Below are 23,788 nucleotides of genomic sequence, written 5' to 3'. Positions count from 1 at the left end.
ATATGCACAAACTGACAGAACAGAAAAAAATTAGAGAAACTAAGCTCTTCAACTTTGTCCATATTATATATTGCATATTTATATGTATAGTTAAAAATCAATTCAATTTTGTAAGCAGGGTGGTACATGCCTTTAAACCCAGCACTCTTACAGAAGACCAGGGTTCAGTTCTTAGCACCCACATTTGGCAGTTTACAATTCCCTTCTTACTCTAGGGGATAGAATGCTAACATTAGGATTAGCATGGACACATATACATACACAGGTAAACACATAAATTAAAAAAAAATAGCTGAGGAATGACACCCAAGGTTAACTTCTAACATGCCCAACACACACACACACACACACACACACTCACCCCAAAGTTTAAAGTCACAGCAAAAACCCAACAAGCTAAAAAGTGGTATGTTTATGAATCAAACAGCCACAGTAAAGGAAGTAAAAACAAAAAATTTGAGACAAGCCTTGTTTGATTTATTACACATTGTATATAGCATGCCAAACCTATAAAAAAAATTTAGAAAGAGATTTAAGCATATCAAGTGTGGAACCATGCACAAGTCCTTATCCCATGCTAAGTTGCTAGGGACAGCTGCATGCATACGAGGTCACAGCACAGGCACTCCCAGCTCACATGGATCTGGCTCAAAGTGGCTTGGATGCCTAGTAGGCAGCACCTTAGAGACCAAGCAGCCATTCCAATGAAGACTTGCCTGCCTGGCCCCACCAGCTAGAATGTTTCAGAGAATCATTTGGTGGCAGACACATAGCTGACTCCTGTCTCAGGGCTTAGATTCTTACCCTTAGGAATGAAGAGCCTTCTCCGCATGTGTGTGTGTGTAGCTGTGTCATGTATTTATACATATGTTGCTCTTCAAAAGCAACCTAGTTTATTATGGGGCAGCTGGACTTTGTATGTTAGAGCAAGCCCCAAGCCCCTTGTCCCACCACCTAGTTGTCTGAAGGGCCCTATCTCACTCCACCTCTGTATCTGCCAGCATTTCTATTTCCTGCAAAGTATTATGGGAAACCTCAGCCCCTGCCTGCAAGGGTTTCCTACATGCCTCTTCCCCAGAGCCCAGGGGTACCTGCTCCCTATTCCTACCCCTCTAACAAAAGAGAAAAGAATTCCAAACAAACAAAACCAAAACCAAACCAAACAAACAAAAAACCTCAAAGACTGCCCCTAGTGACACAACTCCAGCAGCACTTTCTAAACCTAATCAAATAGTTCCACCAAGTAGGGGAACAAGAATTTAGCATTCAAAGCACCACACTCAGCTACATTAACAGTAAAACATCCAAGAGAGGTTACTGCTGTAAAAACCTGTACAGCAGTACCTTTGGGAGTTGAATGACCCTTCCACAAGTTAAGACCATCAGAAAAATGTATCTACTTTAGACTTTAAAACAGTAGCAGGGCTGGAGAGATGGCTCAGCCTTTAAGAGCACTGACTGCTCTTTGGTCCTGAGTTCAATTCCCAGCAACCACAAGGTGGTTCACAAACACCTGTATCTGAAGCTCTCTTCAGGTGTGTCTGAAGACAGTGTACTCATATACATAAAATAAATAAATAAATCTTAAAAAAACAGTAGCAAAATTTTGTTATGGAGTAGCAATGAAAATAATTATGGTTGGGGCATCACAACAACATGAACTGTATTAAAGATCACAGCATTAATTAAGAAGGTTGAGAAACACTGCTGTTTGGCTTTCCTGTATTCTTAAAGAAAGCCCTCCCTGAATCCCCGAAATTTTCATTCCTACTACAGTAAGGTATAGCTAGGTTCACTGATTCTTGAAAACTTGATCTATATTTATGTCTGAATTTTTTCAGGATGGTCAATAAATAAATAAATAATAGGTCTGGAAAGATGGCTCAGTGATTAAGAGCACCGACTGCTCTTCTGGAGGTCCTGAGTTCAAATCCCAGCAACCACATGGTGACTCACAACCATCTGTAATGAGATCTGATGCCCTCTTCTGGTGTGTCTGACGACAGTGACAGTGTATTTATAAGTAATAAATAAATAAATTCTTTTAAAAAACTGACAGAGAAATTTACGTTTATAAATAAATATCACCTTAAGCTAGTATAAACCATAAGACCTGTTTCTATTCCCCTATACCAAATCACCAACAACAGTGTTTGTTTTCAACTTGGTAAGTTCTAGATTTTATAAACTTTAGGTATGTTTCAACTTGTAACTTTTCTGGTTACTTATATCCACTTCAGATTTTTTGGTTGTTTTTTTCTTTTGTTTGGAGAGAAGAGCAGAGAGATGGCCTAGTGATAAGTTCAGTGATAGTTAAGAGGACTGGGTGTTTTTCCCACTTTTGATTCCCAGTACCCACAAACAGTTCTCAAACATCTCTAACTCCAGTCCTAGGAAATCTGATATACTTTTCTGACACTAAGCATAGACATGACACACAAATATATGCAGACAATACACCCCCACACACACAAAAATTTCAAAAATTAAAAATAAAGTAAGTGCAGGGGCTTTACTGGGTGTAGTGGTTCACATTTAATCTCAGCAGCAAGGAAGCAGAGACAGATTTCTTGAGTTAGGAGGCCAACCTGGTCTACATAGTGAATTCCAAACAGTGTAGCAAGTTTACCTAATGAGACACTGTCTCAGAAAGAAAGATCAGCAACTCCACCCTAAAAGAGAAAAAAACAGAGTCTGGCCATGTATCCTTGGTTGGTCTAGAACTGACAGTACCAGAGATCTGTCAATGTGCATAACTCTGACTAGCTCTTTTTCTGTCTTTTAGAAAAGACTCACTCTGTAGCCCAGGCTGACCTGGTACTCTAACATAGCACAAGATGGCTTAGACTAATGGCAATACCACCCTCCCCCCACCATACCACCCCTGTCTCAGCCTTTCAAGGTGCTGGAATTATAGGGGTGAGCCATCATGCCCAAAATAGTATTTTTCTTTGTGGAAAGATACAAATATGTACAAAGTACAATGGAATAAATATGCATAAATCCATTGCACTGGCACTTACTGAAAAAAAAAAAAAGACAATGGAAAAGAAACTTTAAAGATACTTTTTTGGGGTCTGGCAAGATGTCTCAATAGGCTACAAACACTTGCTGTGTAATCATGATAACCAGAGCTCAATATCTAGAACCCATCATGGTAAAAAACTAATTCAAAACAGTTATCCTCTGGCCTGAACACAGAGCATGGCATACATGCTACTATATAACACAAAATAGTTTTTTTTCCTATTAAAAAAATATTGTCTGGGTTAAGTAGATGGAACATGGAAAGCAAGAACTGCATAAAGTAAGCATAATAGTTCATGTCTGTAATTTCAGCAGTCAGAAGTAAAAGGCAGAAGGATAAGATATTCCTGGTCATCTTGGGCTACATTACAAGCTCAAGGTCTACTTGGACTACATGTGACAGTCTCAAAGATGGAACAACAAATCAAAAACTACCACAAACGGAGTATCATGATGTTATACAGAAATTCTAAAATAAAATACACTATAGGGCCTACATATATAATACCAAAAAATAGCTATAAAAAGTAGGTAGGACCAGAATTACACACAACTTTAAAAAATAGGAAACTTTTTGTTTATTTGGTTTTGTTTTTTAACAGTTACTACTTTGATCATTAAGATTTATGGTTTTTGTCCTCCAAATCTAGAAAGAGAAGCTGGGTATAGTGTAAAAATCTAGAAAGAGCAAATGGAATAGCAGTATTATTATTTTACTCTGACAACAGAAAACCCAAATATTAAAATAACAGAAGAGGAACCTTTAACAGGAATGAATATGAATATATTAAAACTTTCAAGAGGCTATTGTAACATCTTAGCTAAGGCCTGATGCATACAGTTGAAAGAAACAAATAGGATCAATATCGAAGGACTGCCTATATAAAGATCCAAAATTAAGACTTAGGAGAGAGCTTTAAGAAAAGTAGCTGAGTGTTACACCATTTTCAGTTAGTGGGAAAGAGAAAGTGATAATAGGGTATAATGGAGAGAAATTCAACTTCAAATAAAATAACATTGTTTCTCATCTCTGCCATTAGACTTCCAAGTAAGTCAACCTACTTCTCTGGGCCATTTTCTGATGAGCAAAATGGGGATATTTATCATGTTTTCTCTCAAAAAAGGAGCGCTATGATCATTTGTTGAAATTATTATTATTATTATTATTATTATTATTATTATTATTATTATTATTGCTGGTTTTCTGAGATAGTGTTTCCCTGTCCAGGCTGGTCATGAACTCAGGCCTCTGCTTCCACAAGGCATGTGGCACTACTACCAGGCTAAGATCAATTTTTTAAAAACCCATGACAAACCATAAAAAGAAAAAATGATTTTACAATTCTCCTTATCACAGCTAGAAATAATGGTACACACTATAATCATAGCACTCAAAAGGTTAAAGCAGGAGGATCACCATGAGTTCAATACTAATTGGGATTACATAGTGATACTGAGATGCTATCTCAAAATTTAAAAAGAAAAGAAACCACCATGAATATGTAGTTAACAAAATCCAAAAGATTAAGTTCTATGACACATGATTACTTATCAACACACAAGAAAAAAGAGGTAATCTATGGGTTAAAAATGACTGAAGCATTTCTCAACCACACATAGTAAGTAGAACCTGACTCCTGATTTGAACCAACACTTCAAAGTGGCAACTGGAGGGATTTGAGCAATGGAAGTATTTTTAAACTATTCTGTTTTCCAGTGTTTTTTTTTTTCCAGTGTTAATAGAAATTTAATTGTTTTAAAATAACTTTTTAATCATTCTTTTATGCATATGTATTTCTGTATAACATGTGCCTGATACCCTTAGAGGCCAGAGGGTGGCTCCAGATGCCCTGTAACTGTAGTTATGGATGTAACCTATGTGGGTAATGGGAAAAGAACTCAAGTTCTCTGGAAGAACAGCCAGGGCTCTTAACTGCTAAGCCAGTTCTCCAGCCCCATAGAAGCAGATATAGATAAACATGAAAAATATTCAGTGTTGCCTATGAAATAAAAGTACCTAGAACTGATTGCAAAATAACTAAAATGAAATAAGAAACATAGATGAAAAGTTTTCATATGATGGCATTTGAACAGGTGATGGAATATACTTTTTAGGTATGTTTGAAATTTTCCAAAGGAGATTTTCAAAATATTCACAACTTTAGTAGTGCACTTATAAGAATAACAAGGGGGCTAGAGAGATGGCTCAGTGGTTAAGAGCACTGACTGCTCTTCCAGGGGTCCTGAGTTCAAATCCCAGCAACCACATGGTGGCTCACAACCATCTGTAATGGGATCCGATGCCCTCTTCTGGTGTGTCTGAAGACAGCTACAGTGTACTCATATACATAAATAAATCTTAAAAAAAAAAAGAATAACAAGGATATTAGGTTTTAAAAAACAAAAAACAAAACAAAACAAACAAACAAACAAAAAATCCACACACACAGTAAGCTCACTGCCATTAAATTTTCTTCTCTTGTTCCCGCCAGACAGATTCTTACTATGGATCAGAGTGGCCTAGACTGCTTCCTCCAATTTCCTAGTTAGGCCAACTAGGTCCCAGAATTACTAGTGTGTAATACCATGCCCATTTTTATTTTTTGTCCTGTGGAAGTAGATATAATCTAATATTTAGTAACAAGAAAAAAACCTCTAGGTAATGGCAATAAAACTATTATAAAATGTCATGTGTTTTTAATGATATGAAAAACTACTATAAACTGTAAAGGATAATATAAAACTATTATCAAGTACAAACTTTTTTGTATTATAGACAGCAACTGGAAGGAAATAGACTTAAATAGTAATGATGACAGAGTTTGGAATTTAACTTTCCTGTAACTTGGAGTAGTAGCACACACTTATGGTCTACCTTTCAGGAGGCTCAGACAAAAAAAAAGAAAAAGAAAAAAAAAAAGAAAAAGAAAAATTCCAACCCCATCTACAGTTTCAGGACAGCCAAAGCTACACAGAGATCCTGTCTCCCCTGCCCCCAACAACAACAACATGAAATCCCAGGCCAACCTAAGGTATCCATCAAGAACCTGTCCCTTAATTGAAACAACAACAAAAAACTTTTTAGTATTTATGCAACCAGTATATTCATTTTCCACTACTGGGGCATAAAGGAAACAGAAAATTCTTTTATTTTCTTCAAATCAATTTTCCAGAACAGTTTTACTTTTCTTATGTTTTACCAAACTGATGGGTGCTAGGCAAAGAAGCACACATCTTTAATCCCAGAATAGGAATTGAGGGTGGGGATAGGGATGTCTGTGAGTTCCAAGCCAACCAAAGCTGTATAGTGAAACTTTGTCTCACAAAAAGATAGATAAATAGATATATACTAAGTCAGCATGGGGGGGGGGGGGGAAGTAAACATAAGAAATTATTTAAATTTCATTCAAGTCCTTACTATTTTCTGTGTATTGAAAAAGTTTTTCTAAGCACTGGTGTGGTTAAGAGAATTTGCTGCTTTTGCAGAGGACCAAGGTTTGATTCCCAGAATCCACAAGGTAGCTTAAAACCATCTGTAACTCAAGGGGACCTGATGCCCTCTTTCGATCTCTGAGGATGCTGGGCATGTACATGGTACATGCACGCATAGTACCTACATGCAAGCAAGCAAGGAAGGAAGCAAACGTCCAGACACATAAAAATAGATTTTTTAAAAGTCTTTTTTTTCTTTTTTTTTTTTTTTGAGGCAGTAAGATGGCTGATTGTCTAAAGGCTGTAAAACCTAATGAATTGAGTTCAATCACAAGGGTAGCATGGTAAAAGAAAACTAACTCTAGCAATCTGGACTCTAGCCTTCAAAAATGCACTATTAACACACATGAACTTTCATACACAAATAAATGACTATACATAGTAAAATTAAGGAGAAAGAATTCTCCCTTGTGCTGCACAAAAAAAAAAAAAAAGTCTACTTAATAAATTAATTTAGGCGGCTGGGTGTGGTGACACCACCTGTAATCATAGCACTTGTGAGGTAAGAGACAGAGAAGTCTACACAAGCCTAAACTAATACTCTTTTTGGATCCAGGTTCCCAGCACCTGCATGAATCTAACTTCAGTCCAGGAGATCTTGACGTCCTCATGCAAACACGTGTAACCAAGACAACAATGCACATAAAATTAAAAGTAAATCATAAAAAAAGTGTGAAAAAAATTTTAAAGATTTTTTAAAACTTCTAAACCACTACTAGCCATTATACTATCTTTAGAATTTAGCAACATGCTGGAGAGATGGCTCAGTGGCTGAGAGCACTGACTGCTCTAGAGGTCCTGAGTTTAATTCCCAGCAACCACATGTAATGGGATCTAATGCCCTCTTCTGGTGTGTCTTAAGACAGCTACAGTGTACTAATATATAATAAATAAATAAGTAAATCTTAAAAAAATTTTTTTTCCTCAGAAATTGAAGAAGGGTTGTTACATACCTAAGACAATAACCCTATGACAAAGAACCTATCACTTGTCAAATAAAGAGATTTCAAAGCCTGACATTCTATTTGTAGAAAATGAATTATAATGAATTTCATTAATAGGCCAGGAACATACAAACCATTCAAATGATTATTAAATCAGAATGAGACAAAAAAAATTAGACACCAGTTCTGTCTTAAGTCTACAACTGTATCTTTCCAAGTGAAGGGTATGTAGAGGCACAATTAGAAACAACAAAAATCTATGAAAAGGGAAGTATGTATTTTTAATATTCTAAAATTTTTATGCATATGCATATCTGTGTGGTTATGTGCACACAGGTATGTAGAGGACTGAAGTCCAGAAGAGCCCTGGACTCCCTCCCCATACCCCACATTCCCCAGAAAAGTGGTTACAGGTTCATATACTGTGGGTGCTGGGAACTAACTTGGGTCCTCTGCAAAAGCAGTAAATGCTCTTTTTTTTTTTTTATTGCAACTGTATTACTTTACTTTGGATTTTATGGATTTCATTGGTTTGTCATAGGGAATGAGCAGTAAATGCTCTTATCAACTGAACCATTCTGCAGCTAAAGCTCCTATTTATACATAGGATAGGTCAAGTAGCTTAGAGATACAATAATGGCTTCTCAAATCTAAAACTATCAATATGCTACACTTATTCACAATATCCAACATATAGAAGCAGCCTATCTATTGACAGATGAAATAGACAAAGATAATGTGATATATAAAGAACAAAATTTTATTCAGCTATAAAAACAATAAAACTTTAACAGTAACAGGAAAAATAAAGATAGGCTAAGTAGAACAAATATTTTATGCTTTCTCTCATTTTTAGAGTCTAAGATTTAAATTTAGATAGAAAGCAAGGTAAGATGGATAAATGGCCTAACAGTAGAAAAAAAAAAGACTATGGGGATTAAAGTCTAAAAGGAGGGAAACAAGAGAGGTTAATTAAATATGACATGAAAGCAGAAGGGGATGCAATTTAGAGAAAGAAAGTGGATCAGAAATGAGGGAGAAAGGGAAAGAAAGGCCAGAGAGGCAAACTAGAACAAGAGTATACAAGCTATATAGGGTGAGAACTAGAAAATAGACATAACAAAGATGCATGTAAATATAGGAAATTGATTGCTTTAGAATAAGTAAAAGTATTTTGAAAAAAATATGAGCAAAGTATATATGCATGAAATGTTACAATGAAAGACAAATAAATAATAAAGAGAAAGAAAGAAAGAAAGAAAGAAAGAAAGAAAGAAAGAAAGAGAAAAAAGAAAAGAGAAAGAAAAAAGAAAGAGTAGGGTTGGACATGGTGACTCATAAAGAATAGGGTGGACATGGTGATTCGTGGCTTCTCACTTCAGTACCTGGAAGGCCTCAAACTCAGAGTTCAAGTAAAACTGTCTCAAAATTAAATGAATTGGTTAATTAATTAATTTAAAAAGTAATTAGCAAGCAGGATGGTGACAGTGCACACCTTTAATCCAAGCACTCAGGAAACAGAGGCAGGCAGATCGATGAGATTTTTTCCTTTCCAGGAAAGCCAAAGCTACACAGAGAAATCCTATCTCTAAAAAAAAATTATAATAAGAGAGTAAGTAGAAAGCATAATTAGTAAAATAATAAAACCAACAAAAAATACTCAACTTTTTGAGTCAGGGTTTCAAATAGCCCAGGCTAACCTTGAACTTATTATTTAGCTAAGGATACACTTGAACTCCTGATCCTCTGGCTTTTATCTCCTAAGTACTGAGATTACAGGGTTTATCACATGCCCTGTTTGGAGATTTATATTACTATGAAGACCAAACTGACCTCCCAAGAGACCTAACAGAACTCAGGTCATGAGTTTTGGTGGTACTAACCAGCTCTTATATTTTAAAATTCCCATTTCTTTTTCTCTCCCTTCCCACACTGTCCCCACATATTCAAATGGCCAAAACAGGCCTCAAATCTTATACTTTGGCCACCACCTCTTCCCAGGTGCTAGGACCCAAGTATATGACATTATACCCAGTTATTTTCAGTATGTGGTCCTTGACCACATTATCTGGGAAACAGGTCGGAATAAAATGTTCAAATCTTGTGCTAGACCTAATCAGAAATTCTGAGAACGGTAACCCAGCAACCTGGCTCAAGTTGCTTCCAGGTGGTTCTGACTTTTTTATAATTGTAAATAAGTTATTTCTTATTATTATTTCTTCTAAATAATTCCTTTTATGGAATCCATGTGGATTCATAATATATTCAGGAAAGCCTCCCTCCTTTTTTTCTTAAAGATTTATTTATTATAATAAATAAGTACGCTGTAGCTGTCTTCAGACACACCAGATCTCATTTCAGTGCTCTTATCCGCTGAGCCATTTCTCCAGCCCACACTCCTACTTTGACAATATTCTGACTCCTTCAATTATACCTCTATAGTTATTTCACAAGGGATAGGTTCTTTGTCATAGGGTTTAAAATAAGTAGCATTGTCTTAGGTAAATAACAACCCTTGTTCAATTTCTGAGGAAAATTCTTTTTTTTTAAAGATTTATTTATTATATATAAGTACACTGTAGCTGTCTTCAAACATACAAGAAGAGTGCATCAGATTCCATTACAGATGGTTGTGAGCTACCATGTGGTTGCTGAGAATTGAACTCAGGACCTCTAGAACAGTCAGTGCTCTCAGCCACTGGGCCATCTCTCCAGCCCCCACCTACCTCCTTTGTCTGTATTATCCTCAAACTGGAACTTCCAGTGGCTCACAGCAATTATGAACTAGGGTTTTCCATCCATTTTGTGGCTCACAACTAGCTGTTAAACTCCAGTAACAGTGTATCCAACACCCTCTTCTGGCCTCTACAAGCATATGCAAGCAAAACACCATTACATATTAAGTTTCTTTTAAATATTTATTAAATTTATTTATATTAATAATACAAATTAAATAATAATCTTTATTAATATTAAAGTAGAATTGGGCAGGCTGCCAGGAGGCAGTAGCACATGCCTTAATCCCTATACTCAGGAGGCAAAGGCAGGTGATCTCTGAGTTCAAGGACAGCCTGGTCTACAGAGTGAATTCCAGGACAGCCAAGCTACACAGAAGAAACCTTGTCTCAAAAATAAATAGATTTTTAAAAAAGACTTATTTTATGTATATGAGTACACTGTTACTGTCTTCAGACATACCAGAAGAAGGCATTGGGTTCCATTACAGATGGTTGTGAGCCACCATGTGGTTGCTGAAAATTGAACTCAGGTCCTCTGGAAGAGCAGTCAGTGTTCTTAACAGCTGAGCCATCTCTCCAGCCCCCGATTTTTTATTTTTTGAATTTAGGCAGGCATGGTGGCTCATGCCTATAATCCGTGGACCAAGAAAGTTGAGACACAAAGTCTACCATGAGTGCCAGCTTGGGCACTATTGAGAGCTCTTATCTTAAAATTTAAAGAAAGAAAAAAGAAAGCAAGTAGGTCTGGTGCTGCTACTTTAATCCCAGAACTCCTGCACTATAAAGAAAGCAATGATAGTTAAGAGCACTGTTGGCAGCTCACCTGAATGTTGAATGTCTCACAAGCCCCTGTAACTTCAGCTCTAGAGGAATTTGACAACTCTGGTCTCATCTGAAGGCTCCTGAACTCACATATACAAGGGGCTGATTTGAGAAAGGGTCTCCCTATGTAGCTTGGCTACCCTGAAACTCTATGTAGACTAAGCTGGCCTCAAACTCAGAGCCACCTGCTTCTGACTCTCCAATGCTGAGACTAAAGTTATGTGCCACAACACTTGGTGTAAATATACCAAGCATCAAATGACCATTCTTCATGTTCTTCTGTATCTGTTAAAAATAAAAATAAGAGGGCTGGATAGAAGGCTTAACTGTTAAGAGTTACTTGTTACTATTAAAAAGAGTACGCAGTTCAGTTCCCAGGATCCATATGGTACTGTAAAGGTCCCAACTCCAAGGCCTGGGGATTTAGTGCCCTCTTCTGGCCTCTCAGGGCACCAAGCACTTACATATATGCAGGCCAAACCTTCTTACACATAAAATAAAAATAAAATCCTTAAAAATAAAATATAGATTCTGGTAAGTCTAAGCACAAGAAGTAGTCTATGCTATATAAACTTAACAGGAAGATCTGACACATGCCAACCCATCAAAAAAAGCTTTCATAGGGCTGGAGAGATGACTTGCTTAGTAGCTAAGTGTGAAAAGAGCAAACGGAGCCCTGAGTGAATGTGTACAAATAAGTAAGTCCTGAGTCAATGTGTATTGTTAACATGGCACTGCTCCATGGAAATAACAAAGCTCCTCCTGACTCCAGCAAGGCTCAGGGGGATGGCAAAGGATTTCTTTGGTACAAACTAAAAAAAAATGCAGCTCCCTCCTCCAATGCTTACAATCTGAGACTGTTCTTATATCTCCTACAAAGACAAGCTAACTACCCAATAAAGGCGCTAAGGTTCTGGATTACTGCACAGGTAGTACCACTCCATCACAGGCCACCTGACTTCAACTTTTTGTTTGTGTATCTGTCCCTTATTTATTTTCTAGTAGTCCTAGTTAGGTTCTGGAACCCAAGACATGCTGGTATTGGTGGTCAAAAGTGCTTCTCAAAAAGTTCAACAGACCCGAGTTCAGTTTATAGTGCTCATGTCAAGTAGCTCACTCACATGTGCCTTTAACAAAGCACCAGGAGATCTGATACCAGTTTCTGGCTTCTGAAGGAAAGCATACGTTCCCATGTATACATACACAAATAAATAATGCTAGAATTAATCTTAAAAAATAAAGCTGAGCAGCAGTGGTGCACACCTTTCACCCCAGGCAAAGGTAGATGGGCAAGTTACACAGAGAAACCCTGTCTTGGAAAAGCAAAGGAAACAAACAAACAAAATGCTTACCAAGCACAGAGGTGTATATCTTTAATCATTTAAAAACCTTTAAGCATTGGGAAGGCAGATGCAGGCAGATCTCTGTAAATTCAAGGCCAACCTAGTCAATACAGTAAGTTCTAGGACAGCCAGAGCTACATAATGAAGCCTTGTCTGAAAAAAAGTTTTTAAAAGTAAAAGTAAAATAAAATAATAGTACAATAAAATGCTTTCCAGAGGAAAAGCTGACCAAACATAAAGGATAATCCCTTAGCAGCCCATATACAAATTTGAATAGTCTTTGTAGAAGATAGAATATTTGCATGTAAGAGAAGTGTTTACAGAGGTTAAGAGTATACTGGCTGCTACTAGAGGTCCTGAGTTCAATTCCCAGCAATCACATGGTGGCTCACACCCATCTGTAAAGGGATCCAATGCCCTCTTCTGGTGTGTCTGAAGACAGAGACAGTGTACTCATATACATTAAAAAAAAAAAAAAAAAAAAAAAAAAAAAAAAAAAAAAGAAAGGAAGAAAGAAAGAAATCTAAAAAATTTTAAAAGACAGAAGTGTTTAAATTACTGTTAGGCTGACATTGTTTTCTCCTTTAAAATTCAAAGGAAAGCTCTCGATAGACTAGCACTCAGCTCTTCAAGTCCAAAAGACTGCTAAATTAATGTCTTCAGGACCTCTTGTACTTTAGTCATGCCTGTTGCTATCCAAGGAAACCATTTTCTAGTATCAAAGAACCAGAGGACCCAAACTAATTATGACAGTAAACTGGAGAACATGTAACAGAGCAAAAGTAACAGTCTCAAGGAACATAAACACTCTCTGCCTTGTTTTAAAAGTGAGGCCAAAAGACAGGACAAACTATCATTCCTTAGCACCCTACTTCCTTTTGACTCTTTCCTGACCACCACTCTCTTGATAAGTATAGCATCACCACCAGCAATTTACCACAGAAAAGATTCGATTGTTATGTTCTAGTTCGTTCTTATGTTTTCAGTTAACCAGCCAGTAACATGGGAGTTTCAATAGTAAGTGGTACCTACCATATGTATATGCCATGGAAGAAGAATCATGCTTGGCTGCAGGAACATACTACCATACTACACAGACAAAACTGAATGCTCTATCTTGTACGGTTAGATATCAAGAGGCACAGGAAAAATGAGGATTCAAGGGGTTTCCTTCAACATACAATTACTGCAAACTGAAACATTGAGGAGTGGGGTGGGTAGTGGTACACACACCTTTAATCTTAGCACTTGGAAGGCAGAAGCAGGTAGACTCCTGATCAAGGGTTAGAGACTACATAGTGCTAGAAAGCCCATCTACAATAAAGAGAGAATGAGAGAGACACACACACAAAGGGGAGGGGACAAAAACAGGAATCAGCAAACAGTATTACATAGAAGTGGAAAAACCTAAACAGGTAATTTGATTTGGTCAGAATATACACAGGATAAGAGGTTTCAGGATATCAGGCCAATAAGTTTGTCCTACATTGTTAAAAAGCTTTAAAAACTTACAATTTCCAAAACATAATGCCCCCCCCCTTTGTTTTGTGGTGCTGGGGCTTGAGTCCAAAGCTAAGAAGATGATGAAATGCTGTACTACAACTCCAATACTTAACTAGTTTTACTTTCACTCTTCAACAGATGAAAAAAATTAAAATCCATCAAGGTTAATTAGGGCTGGGGATGTAGCTTAGTGAAAGGACTGCTTGCTTAACATACAGGAGTCTGTGTTTGACTTGATTACCACATACACAAGCATTTACAAGTGGTGATACACACCTGTAGTACTCAGAAGGTCAAGGCAAAGGATCAAGTTCCAAGATCTGGGATGGAGACAAAAGTTCAATCCCCAATACCCACAGATATGTAGTAAGACCAAAGTTTGGATCCCCACCACCCACATAAAACTGGGTGGGCATGGAAGACACGATTTCAGTGCTCAGTAAACAGAGATGGAATCCCCAGGGCAAACTGGCCATCTAGAGAAGCAATCAGGAAGAGAAGAGCAAATGGGAGCCAATACCTGGTCTCTCCATACCCATATGCACATGACCAACTCCATACCCCAACATTTTAACAACCCTCCTCAAATAACAAATAGCTAGAGGTTGAAGTGGCAGCAGAGAGGATACCTATAATCCCAGTGTTGGAAAAGGAGAAACCGACTCTCGGGATTTGCTGGCTAGCCAGTCTAGACTAATTGTTGGACTCCAGGCTCATTAAGATGGTAGGTAGCCAAAGCCGAAAATCTAAATTTGTAATCTCCAAAACCCATGGAGTAGAAAAACAAACTTTCCCAAGTTGTACTATGGCTTTCATATATGCAACATGGAACAAATAAGCACACAATAAATAAGATGCAATGAAAAAAGTGTGCTCCTCTGCTCAATCCCCAAATGTGTTCTTCTTTAATAAATGTGCCCTATCTTAATGAGCTTACTACACTATAAGCCACACCGGAGGAAAACCTGAGAATCACATCTACATCTTTACATGTCTCAAAACATCTAGTGAAAAGTTTATGATTCGTTCTGTATTTTTCGAATTATTCTCTCTAATTTTCCTATCAGCTCTCAACAATCCAATACCAACATATTACTTGAACCACCATGTTGTGCAAACTGGTCAAAAATCTATTCCTGCATGCTTCCAGGGATCATCTATGCACTACAATTCTAAACTTTTGTGCAATTTGGTCACAGATACTGTAATCTAAACAAGACTACTCTGTGGACTCTTTAGTCTGTGGTTTCTTCCCAGTGCAATTGTAATGCTTTATTTGACTACCTCTACTACTTTTTCTTTTAAAGATTTATGTATGTATTTATTTTATGTGAGTACACTGCAGCTGTTTTCAGACACACCAGAAGAAGACATCTGATCCCATTACAGATGGTTGTGAGGTACCGTGTGGTTGCTGGGAATTGAACTCAGGACCTCTGGGAGAACAGTCAGTGCTCTTAACCGCTGAGCCATTTCTCCAGCCCACACTCCTACTACTATGACAATATTCTAACTCCTTCAATTACACCTCTAGAATTATTCTGACACTTTTAGCGTTTTTGTTGTTGTTTTGGCTTTTCAAGACAAGAGTTTTTTTTTTTTTTTTTTTTTTTTATTCTGTAGCCTTAACTGTACTGGGAATGGCTCTGTAAATTAGGCTTGCCTTGAGAAACATCTACCTGAGTGCTGGGAATAAAAGATGGAAGCTGAAACTGCCCAACCTTTTAGAGTTTTAATTGGTTCAGGTCTCTCAAAAATGTCAAATCCTTTCCAGCTTTAGGGGTTTATGTATATACTAATCACTCCTCTTGCCTCTTTCTCACCTTATCCTTCAGGTCTCAGTTTTGAACACTTTACCAAGTGATCCCTCAGCCCCAGTGTAAACTAGATTAAGATTAGGTCACTGATTGCATGCTGTATTTCTTTGTGACCCTTTGCAGGACCATCATTTATATGACTCTTACATTTAATTATTGTTTGACTCAAAGTAGAGATTCTAAGGCAAATGTGTCTATTTTGCACATTATTCTAGTTAAGACTTTGCATTAACCAGTCCCACAAGAGTATCTTCAGGTCTCAGAATAAAATGCCATCTTCTTAGAATAACTTGGTAAATACCTCAAATTCATTCATCATATAAAAATATTTTTGTAAGTAATATATAAACAAAAAAACCAACAAAGTTGTACAGTTTGGTAGACCTTATAGCACATTCTTAAAATAAAAAATACAAAAAAAAAAAAAAACCCTGTCAACTTTGAATCCTACCTCTGTCCCATCTTGGCTGGATAACTCAGAACAAATTACTTAAGGTTTGTTTCCAAATCTGTAAAATAGGAATCACAGCATCCACCTATGCCAGGCAGTTGGTGTACACCTTTAATACCAGAACTTGGGAGAGGGGAAGCAGATAGATATCTGAGTTTGGGGTTAGCCTGGTCTACATTAGATATCTGAGTTTGGGGCCAGCCTGGTTTACAGAGTAAGTCTCAGAACAATCAAGGCAAAAAGAATTCACCTTAAAGGCTGCTAAAAATAAATTAGCAAGTAGTTTTGCATTACTTAAAGACAGAGATTCACTCTGAGAAATGTATCCTTAGGAAGGTAATTTCACTATCCTGAAAACATCATAGAGATCACTTATATAAATCTATAGGCATAGGACTAACTCATGAGATATACAATGCACACAGTCTGTCCTCAATGTTATTATATGACACATAACTTAATGCAAACATTAACTATATTATATAGGGATAAAAACAAAGATATTTGTACATGGTGAACATAAGATACATTCTGTTTTCAAGTGGTAGTCAACCATGACTGGTTAGATTAGAAACTAAAGGGTCAATTACTCATTCAATTATTGTATACTATTATCCTGTAACAGTGTGCTTTTCCCCACATCACAGTGTGATACTTTCTATATCTATATAACTTTTTTTATTCTAAACTCCCATTTAAAAAAAAGATTTATTTATTTATATAAGTACACTGTAGCTGTCTTCAGACACACCAGAAGAGGACATTAGATCCCATTACGGATGGTTGTAAGCCACCATCTGGTTGCTAGGACTTGAACTCAGGACCTCTGGAAGAGCAGTCAGCACTCTTAACCACAGCCATCTTTCCAGCCCTATCTGTAACTTTTTAAAGACTCCCACCACCCCCCCCAAAAAAAGACACGAGCCTTCTCAATGTTGCCCAGGTTATCTTTAGGTATGTGTAGGAGGGTATCTAGCACAAGCAGGTAAGAGTCCATAGACATTTGAAGAGGGCATAGGAACCCCTGGAACCAGAGTTTCAAGGAATTAGGAGGGTGAGTTGGCTATATATGAGTCCTAAAACTCACTTTGAAATATACTATCTTTAAAACCAGGTATGGTACCTACAATCCCAGGATTCAAGATGGAGGGAGAAGCAGGATCACCACAACCTTTAAGCCAGCCTTATTTCTTTACATGGAAAACTTTTTTTAAGATTATATTTATAGGTCCTAGAGAGATAGCTCAGTTGGTAAAGTATTTGTCCTATAATCATGAGGATCTCAATTTGATCCTTAGCACCCTGGTAAAAAGCTAACCATTGTGAATCATATCTATAATCCTAGTACTTGGGTGGAGGTAGAAGGATCATTAAGTTCAAAATCATCCTCAGCTAGATACAAAAATATGAAGGGCCAACCTAGGCTGTATGAGATCCTATCTCAAGAAAAAGAAAAGGTAGAAGGCTGGAAAGACGCTAAATGTGGTCATGAACAGCTGTAACCTTGTTCAGGGATGTACAAGGCAGGATCTGGGACTTGCTGGCCAGTCAGTATAGCTAAAATCCAAGTCCCAGGGGTCAGTGAAATTCTCTTTCAAAAACATTTTAAAAATACAATGAAGAGAGTAGAAGAGGACACTTTAATGTCCACCTATAGCCTGTATGAACACTTCAGGTGAACACAAATACAGGCACACAGAAAACAGAGGTGACATGATCAAGGAAGATATCCATAGTTGTCTTCTGGACCCCACATGCAAGCATATACACAAACACAAATATACACACATACAAAAAAAGTTCTTTACAGAAGGTATTTATAATTGACACACATATATATTTGTTTGTTTTGTTTTTGAGACAGGGTTTCCTAGCTTCCTGGAACTCAGAGACTACTAGCCTGCCTCTCCCTCTCATGTGCTGGGAATAAAGGTGTGTGCCAACCCCAGCCTGGCTAAGATAAAAACTTTGACATTGACTTAGAAAGGAAGAGACATTAGTTACTCTAAACCTCAAAATTACTATTCAAAATACTAAGGCTTTCCTAAAACATACAAGATACTATGTTATACAACTGTCCAACAGTCCATTAAGTAGGAAGAAATATGCTAGAAAAGGTAGCTGGGTGGAAATCATCTAACACATTTAAAACAAAAAAATCTTTTTTTTTTAAAACAAAAATTCTTATCAGGACAAAAGTCACAAAAATTCTAGATATTCTTATGAAAAGACTTGGCTAAAAATGTAAAGTTTTCTTTGCTGAAAAAGGTACTCCTTTTAAGCATTAGACTCTAAGACTTTCTAGGTATCTATTAAAAACAGTCCAACAATTCTATAAATGTGAAAATTTAATTACAGAGGCTAGAGAGATAGCTCAGCAGTTAAGAGTACTTGCTGTTCTTAAAGGAGATCCAGGATTAGTACCCTGGGTACATGGTGGCTCACAAAAAATCTAACTCCAACTCCAGGGGATCCAATACTCGTTTCTAGCCTCTGTGGCATTTGAATGCATATGGTACACATTTATAGATGTAGGTAGAACTCCTATGCATAAAATAAGAAATAAATCTTTAAACAATAGTAAATTTCATTCGTCAATGGTTAAGTTCTGTAGCATTCTCTTTCGAATTCCCAAAGAAATTCAAGAAATAAAGACCCAAGCAATGTGGCATACAACTTTAATCCCAGCTCTGGGAATACAGGAAGGGGGTTGGAAATCTCTAAGTTAGAAGCCAGCCTGGTCCATCTAGCAAGACTCTGTCCTTGTCTAAAATAAATGATAAATTCATTTTAAGTATTTAAATTTACATTCATTAAAAAAATATTTAGCTGGGCATGGTGGTACACACCTCTGTCTCAATGCTTGGGAGGCAGAGGCAGGCAGATTTCCCAGTTGATGCCAACCTGATCTAGGAACTGGGAGATCTGCCTAGTTCAGCCCTCCAAATGCTAGATTAAAGGTGTGCAGCACCACTGCCCTGGGATAAAAATCTTATAAATGGATATAAATTTAGGAATATAAAACATGTCCCTAAAATAAGGCTAACCAGAACATATATACATGTTAGATATACTTGCCAATTCATATCAACCTTTAATTTTTTAAATTGAAGCATCAACCTTTATTTTTTTTAATTAAACATCTTATTTTATGTGAGTTTTGCACCATGTGTCTGTTTGGTACCTGGAAGGTCAGAAGAGAATATTGGATTCTCTAGAACTAGAGTAACAGATAGTTGTGAGCCTCCACATGATAATGGAAATTGAACCAAGTCCTGAGGAAGAGCAAGTGCTCTTAACCACTGAGCCATCTCTTCAATCCTCCACTTCAAATCTCTTTAACAAGCAAATTAACAAAAAGCCAAAAGAAAGCAAATAAGGTAGTTTACACCTGAAATTCTAGCATTCTTGAGTTTGAAACAGAAAGACTGCCACAAATTCCAGGCCACTCAAGGTTACAGTGTGAAAATCTATCTCAAAAAAGCAAATAAATCTACAGCCTTTTTTTTTTTCTTCTCTAAGAGTGAAGATCAAAAAATAGATTTCAGATTAGAGAACTATGTTTCTCACTTTTCCTTTAAAAAAAAAAAAAAAAGTGCCAAATGAAATCTTCAGCAATATTTTAGGTCTAGAATTTATATACTACATACAATTCTGTGCCTCTCCTATCCTACTCTACAAACACAAATTCAAATGTTCAAAATGAATGTAAAGCAAACAATACAAATAAAGGTCTCTCTGACTAAGGAAAAAAAAAAACCCCACAAAACTCCAAGAGAGAAACCTTGAGAGAAAAAAAAAAAAAAAAAAAAAAAAAAAACAGAACTAAAGGTATTCAAACCATGTACAAGCTAGTGTCTCAACTATTAAATTTTCTTTCAGTAACATGTCTCATAAATTCCTTCCAAAATATCAGAAAAAGAACTTGCATCCAGTATTGTCCTCAAATCAGTCATAACAATGCTCCAAACTTACCTGTTAACTTACCAGAAATATCCATAGCTTATTAACTAACTCCCCAGCTCAAAAACTACAATTGTTAAACAGTAAATTACACTAATACTAAAATATTGCTTAAAACTACCCTTTCTTGGTTTGTTCTTAAAATTTACATTTTAATATAACTTACTCAATTAGATTTACTACAAAGTCAGCATTGCCAAGTTAAGAATCTTTGTCTCATTACAATACACAAAATCCTTTGATTTTCAGAACTGCAAAGATATCTATAAAACTTATGGCTTTAACTCCATTTCCAAAACACTATAAATTAAGGTTCTAACTACTTGACAAAAAACACAAAAACAAGTGAGATATTAATATACTTTCACTCCTCCTCTGGTACACAGAAAAGCCATCTAAAACAATTTTTCCAAAAGGAGAGAACTGAAAATACTAACCAATCTCTGGCTGTACCGAACCCTTTCTTCTTCAGGTTCCATCTCTTACTCTTCTGATGGAAGAACTGTAAAGAAACCACTCCGGGGATGCCTTCCTCTTCCTAAGGATCCAAATTTACAAAGAAAATAGAGAGAAATTAAGAACTTATTCTGGAACTTATATCTCCTTCTCATTAAGTTAAAGGGTCTTTGAGAATCCTTTATCCTCTTGGGCAACTGGTGCCATATCTTGTCAATATTAATCACATCACAACTATAAAAGACCTAAGCAAAAGGAGACTTTGGTTTCAGTTCCTTAGGACCAGTCATATCACTTGTTTTTGCTTATGGGATTGCAATTAGCAAAGCTCTTCCTGCTAACATTAGCAATAGTAAGTAGCTAGATAGAGTAGAGGGGACTGGAGACATGGCTCAGTGCTTATGAGCACTGGCTGCTTTTCAAGAAGACCCAAGTTCAATTCCCAGCAACCACATGGCAGCTCACAACTGTCTGATTCCAGTTCCAAGGGATCCAACACCCTTACACATGCAGGTGAAAAGGCTCAGAACTTTTACTTCTCTTCTTTTGTATGTTTTGTTTTTGTTTTTATTTTTAAATTTTTGTTGTTGTTTTGAGACAGGATCTCTCTACATAGCCTAGGTGGTCTTTGAACTCACAAAGTAAACCAGGCTTGCCTCCAACTCACAAGAGATCCGACTGCCTCTGCTTGCCCAGTGCTGACAAAGATGTGCAGCACCAATCCCAGGAAGGACTTTATTTCTAAAGTGCTAAATGACCAGGGGAAGTACACACAAAACTAATCCAGATCCTAAACCAAAGAGTTCTCAAACAGGTAATGACAAATTATAAGCAAAAAATGACAGGTTAGTTTCATTAAAAATAGGACAAGAAAAATTAGGTTTTACAGAAAGACTCCAAGCCAATGCCCCATATCTTTCTTGTAAGGAATCATTGCTTTTCCAAAACTACCATCCACCTCAAGGTGTACAACTATGGAACAAATTTGAGAGTTGCTAGCGGAGGCTAAAATACCATCTAATCTAGATGAGTAAATAATAAATGAAATGTCTCGATCTGTGGGTACGGGTAAAACATCCATTAAATAAAGACCGGATGGCACGTCAATCAATCCACAACACCAAGCAAAGATTTTAATTTTCTAAATAATCTTTCTCCTGAATAATGCCTTCAATCAATTGGGTATACAAATGTTTTTCTCCCTTGTAAATATATTACAGCCACTACAACAGAATCCTTTCCGAGGACCCGATGACATAGTTTTCGAACGCAGTTCGTGGCACTGCCCTCCTCGGCCTCGGTCGCGAGGGACACAGTCTGCACCCCCTGGACGAATGCCGCCAGGGCCAGACAGCAAAGCGGCAAACCTCAACTGTTCCCCTAGGGAAAAGGCGTTTCTATGCCTCACCCCTAGCAAAGAAATGAAAACTTTACATTAAGTCTTTAGATAAGACCGGGAACCAAACTTCCCCAGGGCGGGGGAGGGGGGAGGGGAAATCTCACCGAGGATTTTGTTCTTGAGTTCTTGTCCAAGAGAGAAGTAAAATTCCAAACAGAGAAAAAATAAAATCCCAAACGTCGTCTTCAGTATTTCTGTGTATTATCCCAGTATCCAGAGAAGGGTCAAAGCGACCCGGAAAAGAGGAAACAGTTACTGAACCAAACCTCCTCTTCTAGCTTTACAGACTCCGCGTCTGAGGCGTCAGGAAAGCAAGACCACTCGGCTACTCCCCCAAGCTGGCGGTCAGCAGCCCCAGCCCGAGACCCGGACCAAGCCGGCAGCGGGAAACACCCTCTTCTTGGTACCCTCAGCCGGCCACAGCGGCTTCCGAAGCCCGGGAGCCGCGGCCGATCAGCTGAGACCCGCCCGGCAGACGCTCCCCGCGCCGCCCGGCCCCCCGGAACGCGGGCCCCGGCCCCGGGGGGCGGAGAGGGCGGGAGCAGAGAAGCGCCCTGACTGGGGGCCCTCGACTGCCTTTGCGTCGTCCCCTGAGCCGGGGCTCCGCGCTGCGGGACGATCCCGCTTACCCCCCCAGCTACTCCCCAGTAGCAGAGGAGGGACTCCGGGGGATGGGCCCCCTGACGTTGCCCTTCCACACGAAGAGCCCACTGCCCGGGAGGGAAACAGCTGCGACAGGCCCGGGAGCTGGAAAGGTGCTCTGCGGCCCGCCGCTGCCGCCGCCGCTGCTGGGGAGGGGTGTTGTTTCCCTCACACAGGAGGATCCGCTGAAGCAGCCGCCGCCATTTTGAACCCGTCAGATTCTCACATACACACAGCTCCTCCGGGCTTACTGCGCAGGCGCCCTCTCTTCACCACCACCCCCTCCTCCCGGTATCTCTCCACCCCCACCTCCTTCAAGCCTCCCTACGCGTCTTACCGCTCTCCGGGACACACGTGAACGCGCACGCGTCACTCCCCTCTAACGCGGACACACCGCCGGAGCGCGCACGCGCGGATGCGTCGGCCTCGAATCGCCCGCGCCCCGCGACGCCGACGCGGTTCCCCGCCCTCCCCCCTCACGTCAGCCCGCACGCCCTCTGGCCGGCCTACCGCCCCCGCTCCCTGCCCGCCTCCTTTCAGGTCTCTAGCAAGGCCCGATGCTTGCGCCTGCGCGCAAGTCAAGAGCCTCCTCCGCGCGCTCTTCCCCCACACACTCAACACACGCACACAGACATACACGCACACACAGATACACACCGGCGCGCGCGCGCGCACACACACACACACACACACACACACACACACCCAAACTTCGCCTGTGACCCCGCCCATCGCCGACCAGCTGCGCCAGCCACCCTCCCCCACTACTCTAGGGAGGGTTGTGACCCCCGACCCCCACAAAACACAACACCCCACCCCAAGCAGTAGGAGGCATCCCCCTTTCCTCTATAGCCACCTCTGCTAGGTGGTCAGACAGTCACACAAATGAGGGCCAGGCGGCCTAGGTCAGGGCAGCCGTTGGCCGCCTCAACGCGGGGTTCCCCGGGGTCATGCCATGGGAGTGGGCCAGACCAGGGGGCTGCCTCCGGCCTTCTCAGACCCAGGGGTGCAAAGAAGCAGCGCATTCCCGCCGGGCGCCCTCCCTCACGCGCCGGCCGGTGGGCCAAGGCCCACCTGCTCGCCATCCCGGAGTAGGCCCCTGCGCCCCCGCTGCAGGGCCTGGCCGCCCTTAGCATGGGGGGGCTCCTCCGTGCAGCGAACCGGTTTCGCCTCACCCACTCCTCGCCGCTC

General features: G+C 39.2%; 1 protein-coding gene across 2 annotated transcripts in view; it reads right to left on the bottom strand.

Moving 5' to 3' along the window:
• KDM2A (lysine demethylase 2A) overlaps positions 1 to 23,028 on the bottom strand; it is a 74,697-nt gene extending 51,669 nt beyond the window's left edge. Inside the window, exons 1-2 of one of the 2 annotated variants that reach the window (XM_080912066.1) lie at positions 22,935 to 23,028; positions 20,538 to 20,638 (exon numbers count right to left, since the gene is read on the bottom strand). In XM_080912066.1, coding sequence (XP_080768192.1) covers positions 20,538 to 20,579 — 42 coding nt within the window. In that variant the 5' untranslated portion in view covers positions 20,580 to 20,638; positions 22,935 to 23,028. Of the gene's footprint in view, positions 1 to 20,537; positions 20,639 to 22,059; positions 22,761 to 22,934 lie in introns of those variants that run through there. The other variant, XM_080912065.1, reaches the window with a different exon arrangement.
• Between the last annotated feature and the right edge of the window lie 760 nt (positions 23,029 to 23,788).

This window comes from Micromys minutus (genome assembly GCF_963924665.1).
Source record: "Micromys minutus genome assembly, chromosome: 2".
In the NCBI taxonomy this organism is placed as follows: domain Eukaryota; kingdom Metazoa; phylum Chordata; class Mammalia; order Rodentia; family Muridae; genus Micromys; species Micromys minutus.
This window is presented reverse-complemented; position numbering and strand designations above follow the sequence as displayed.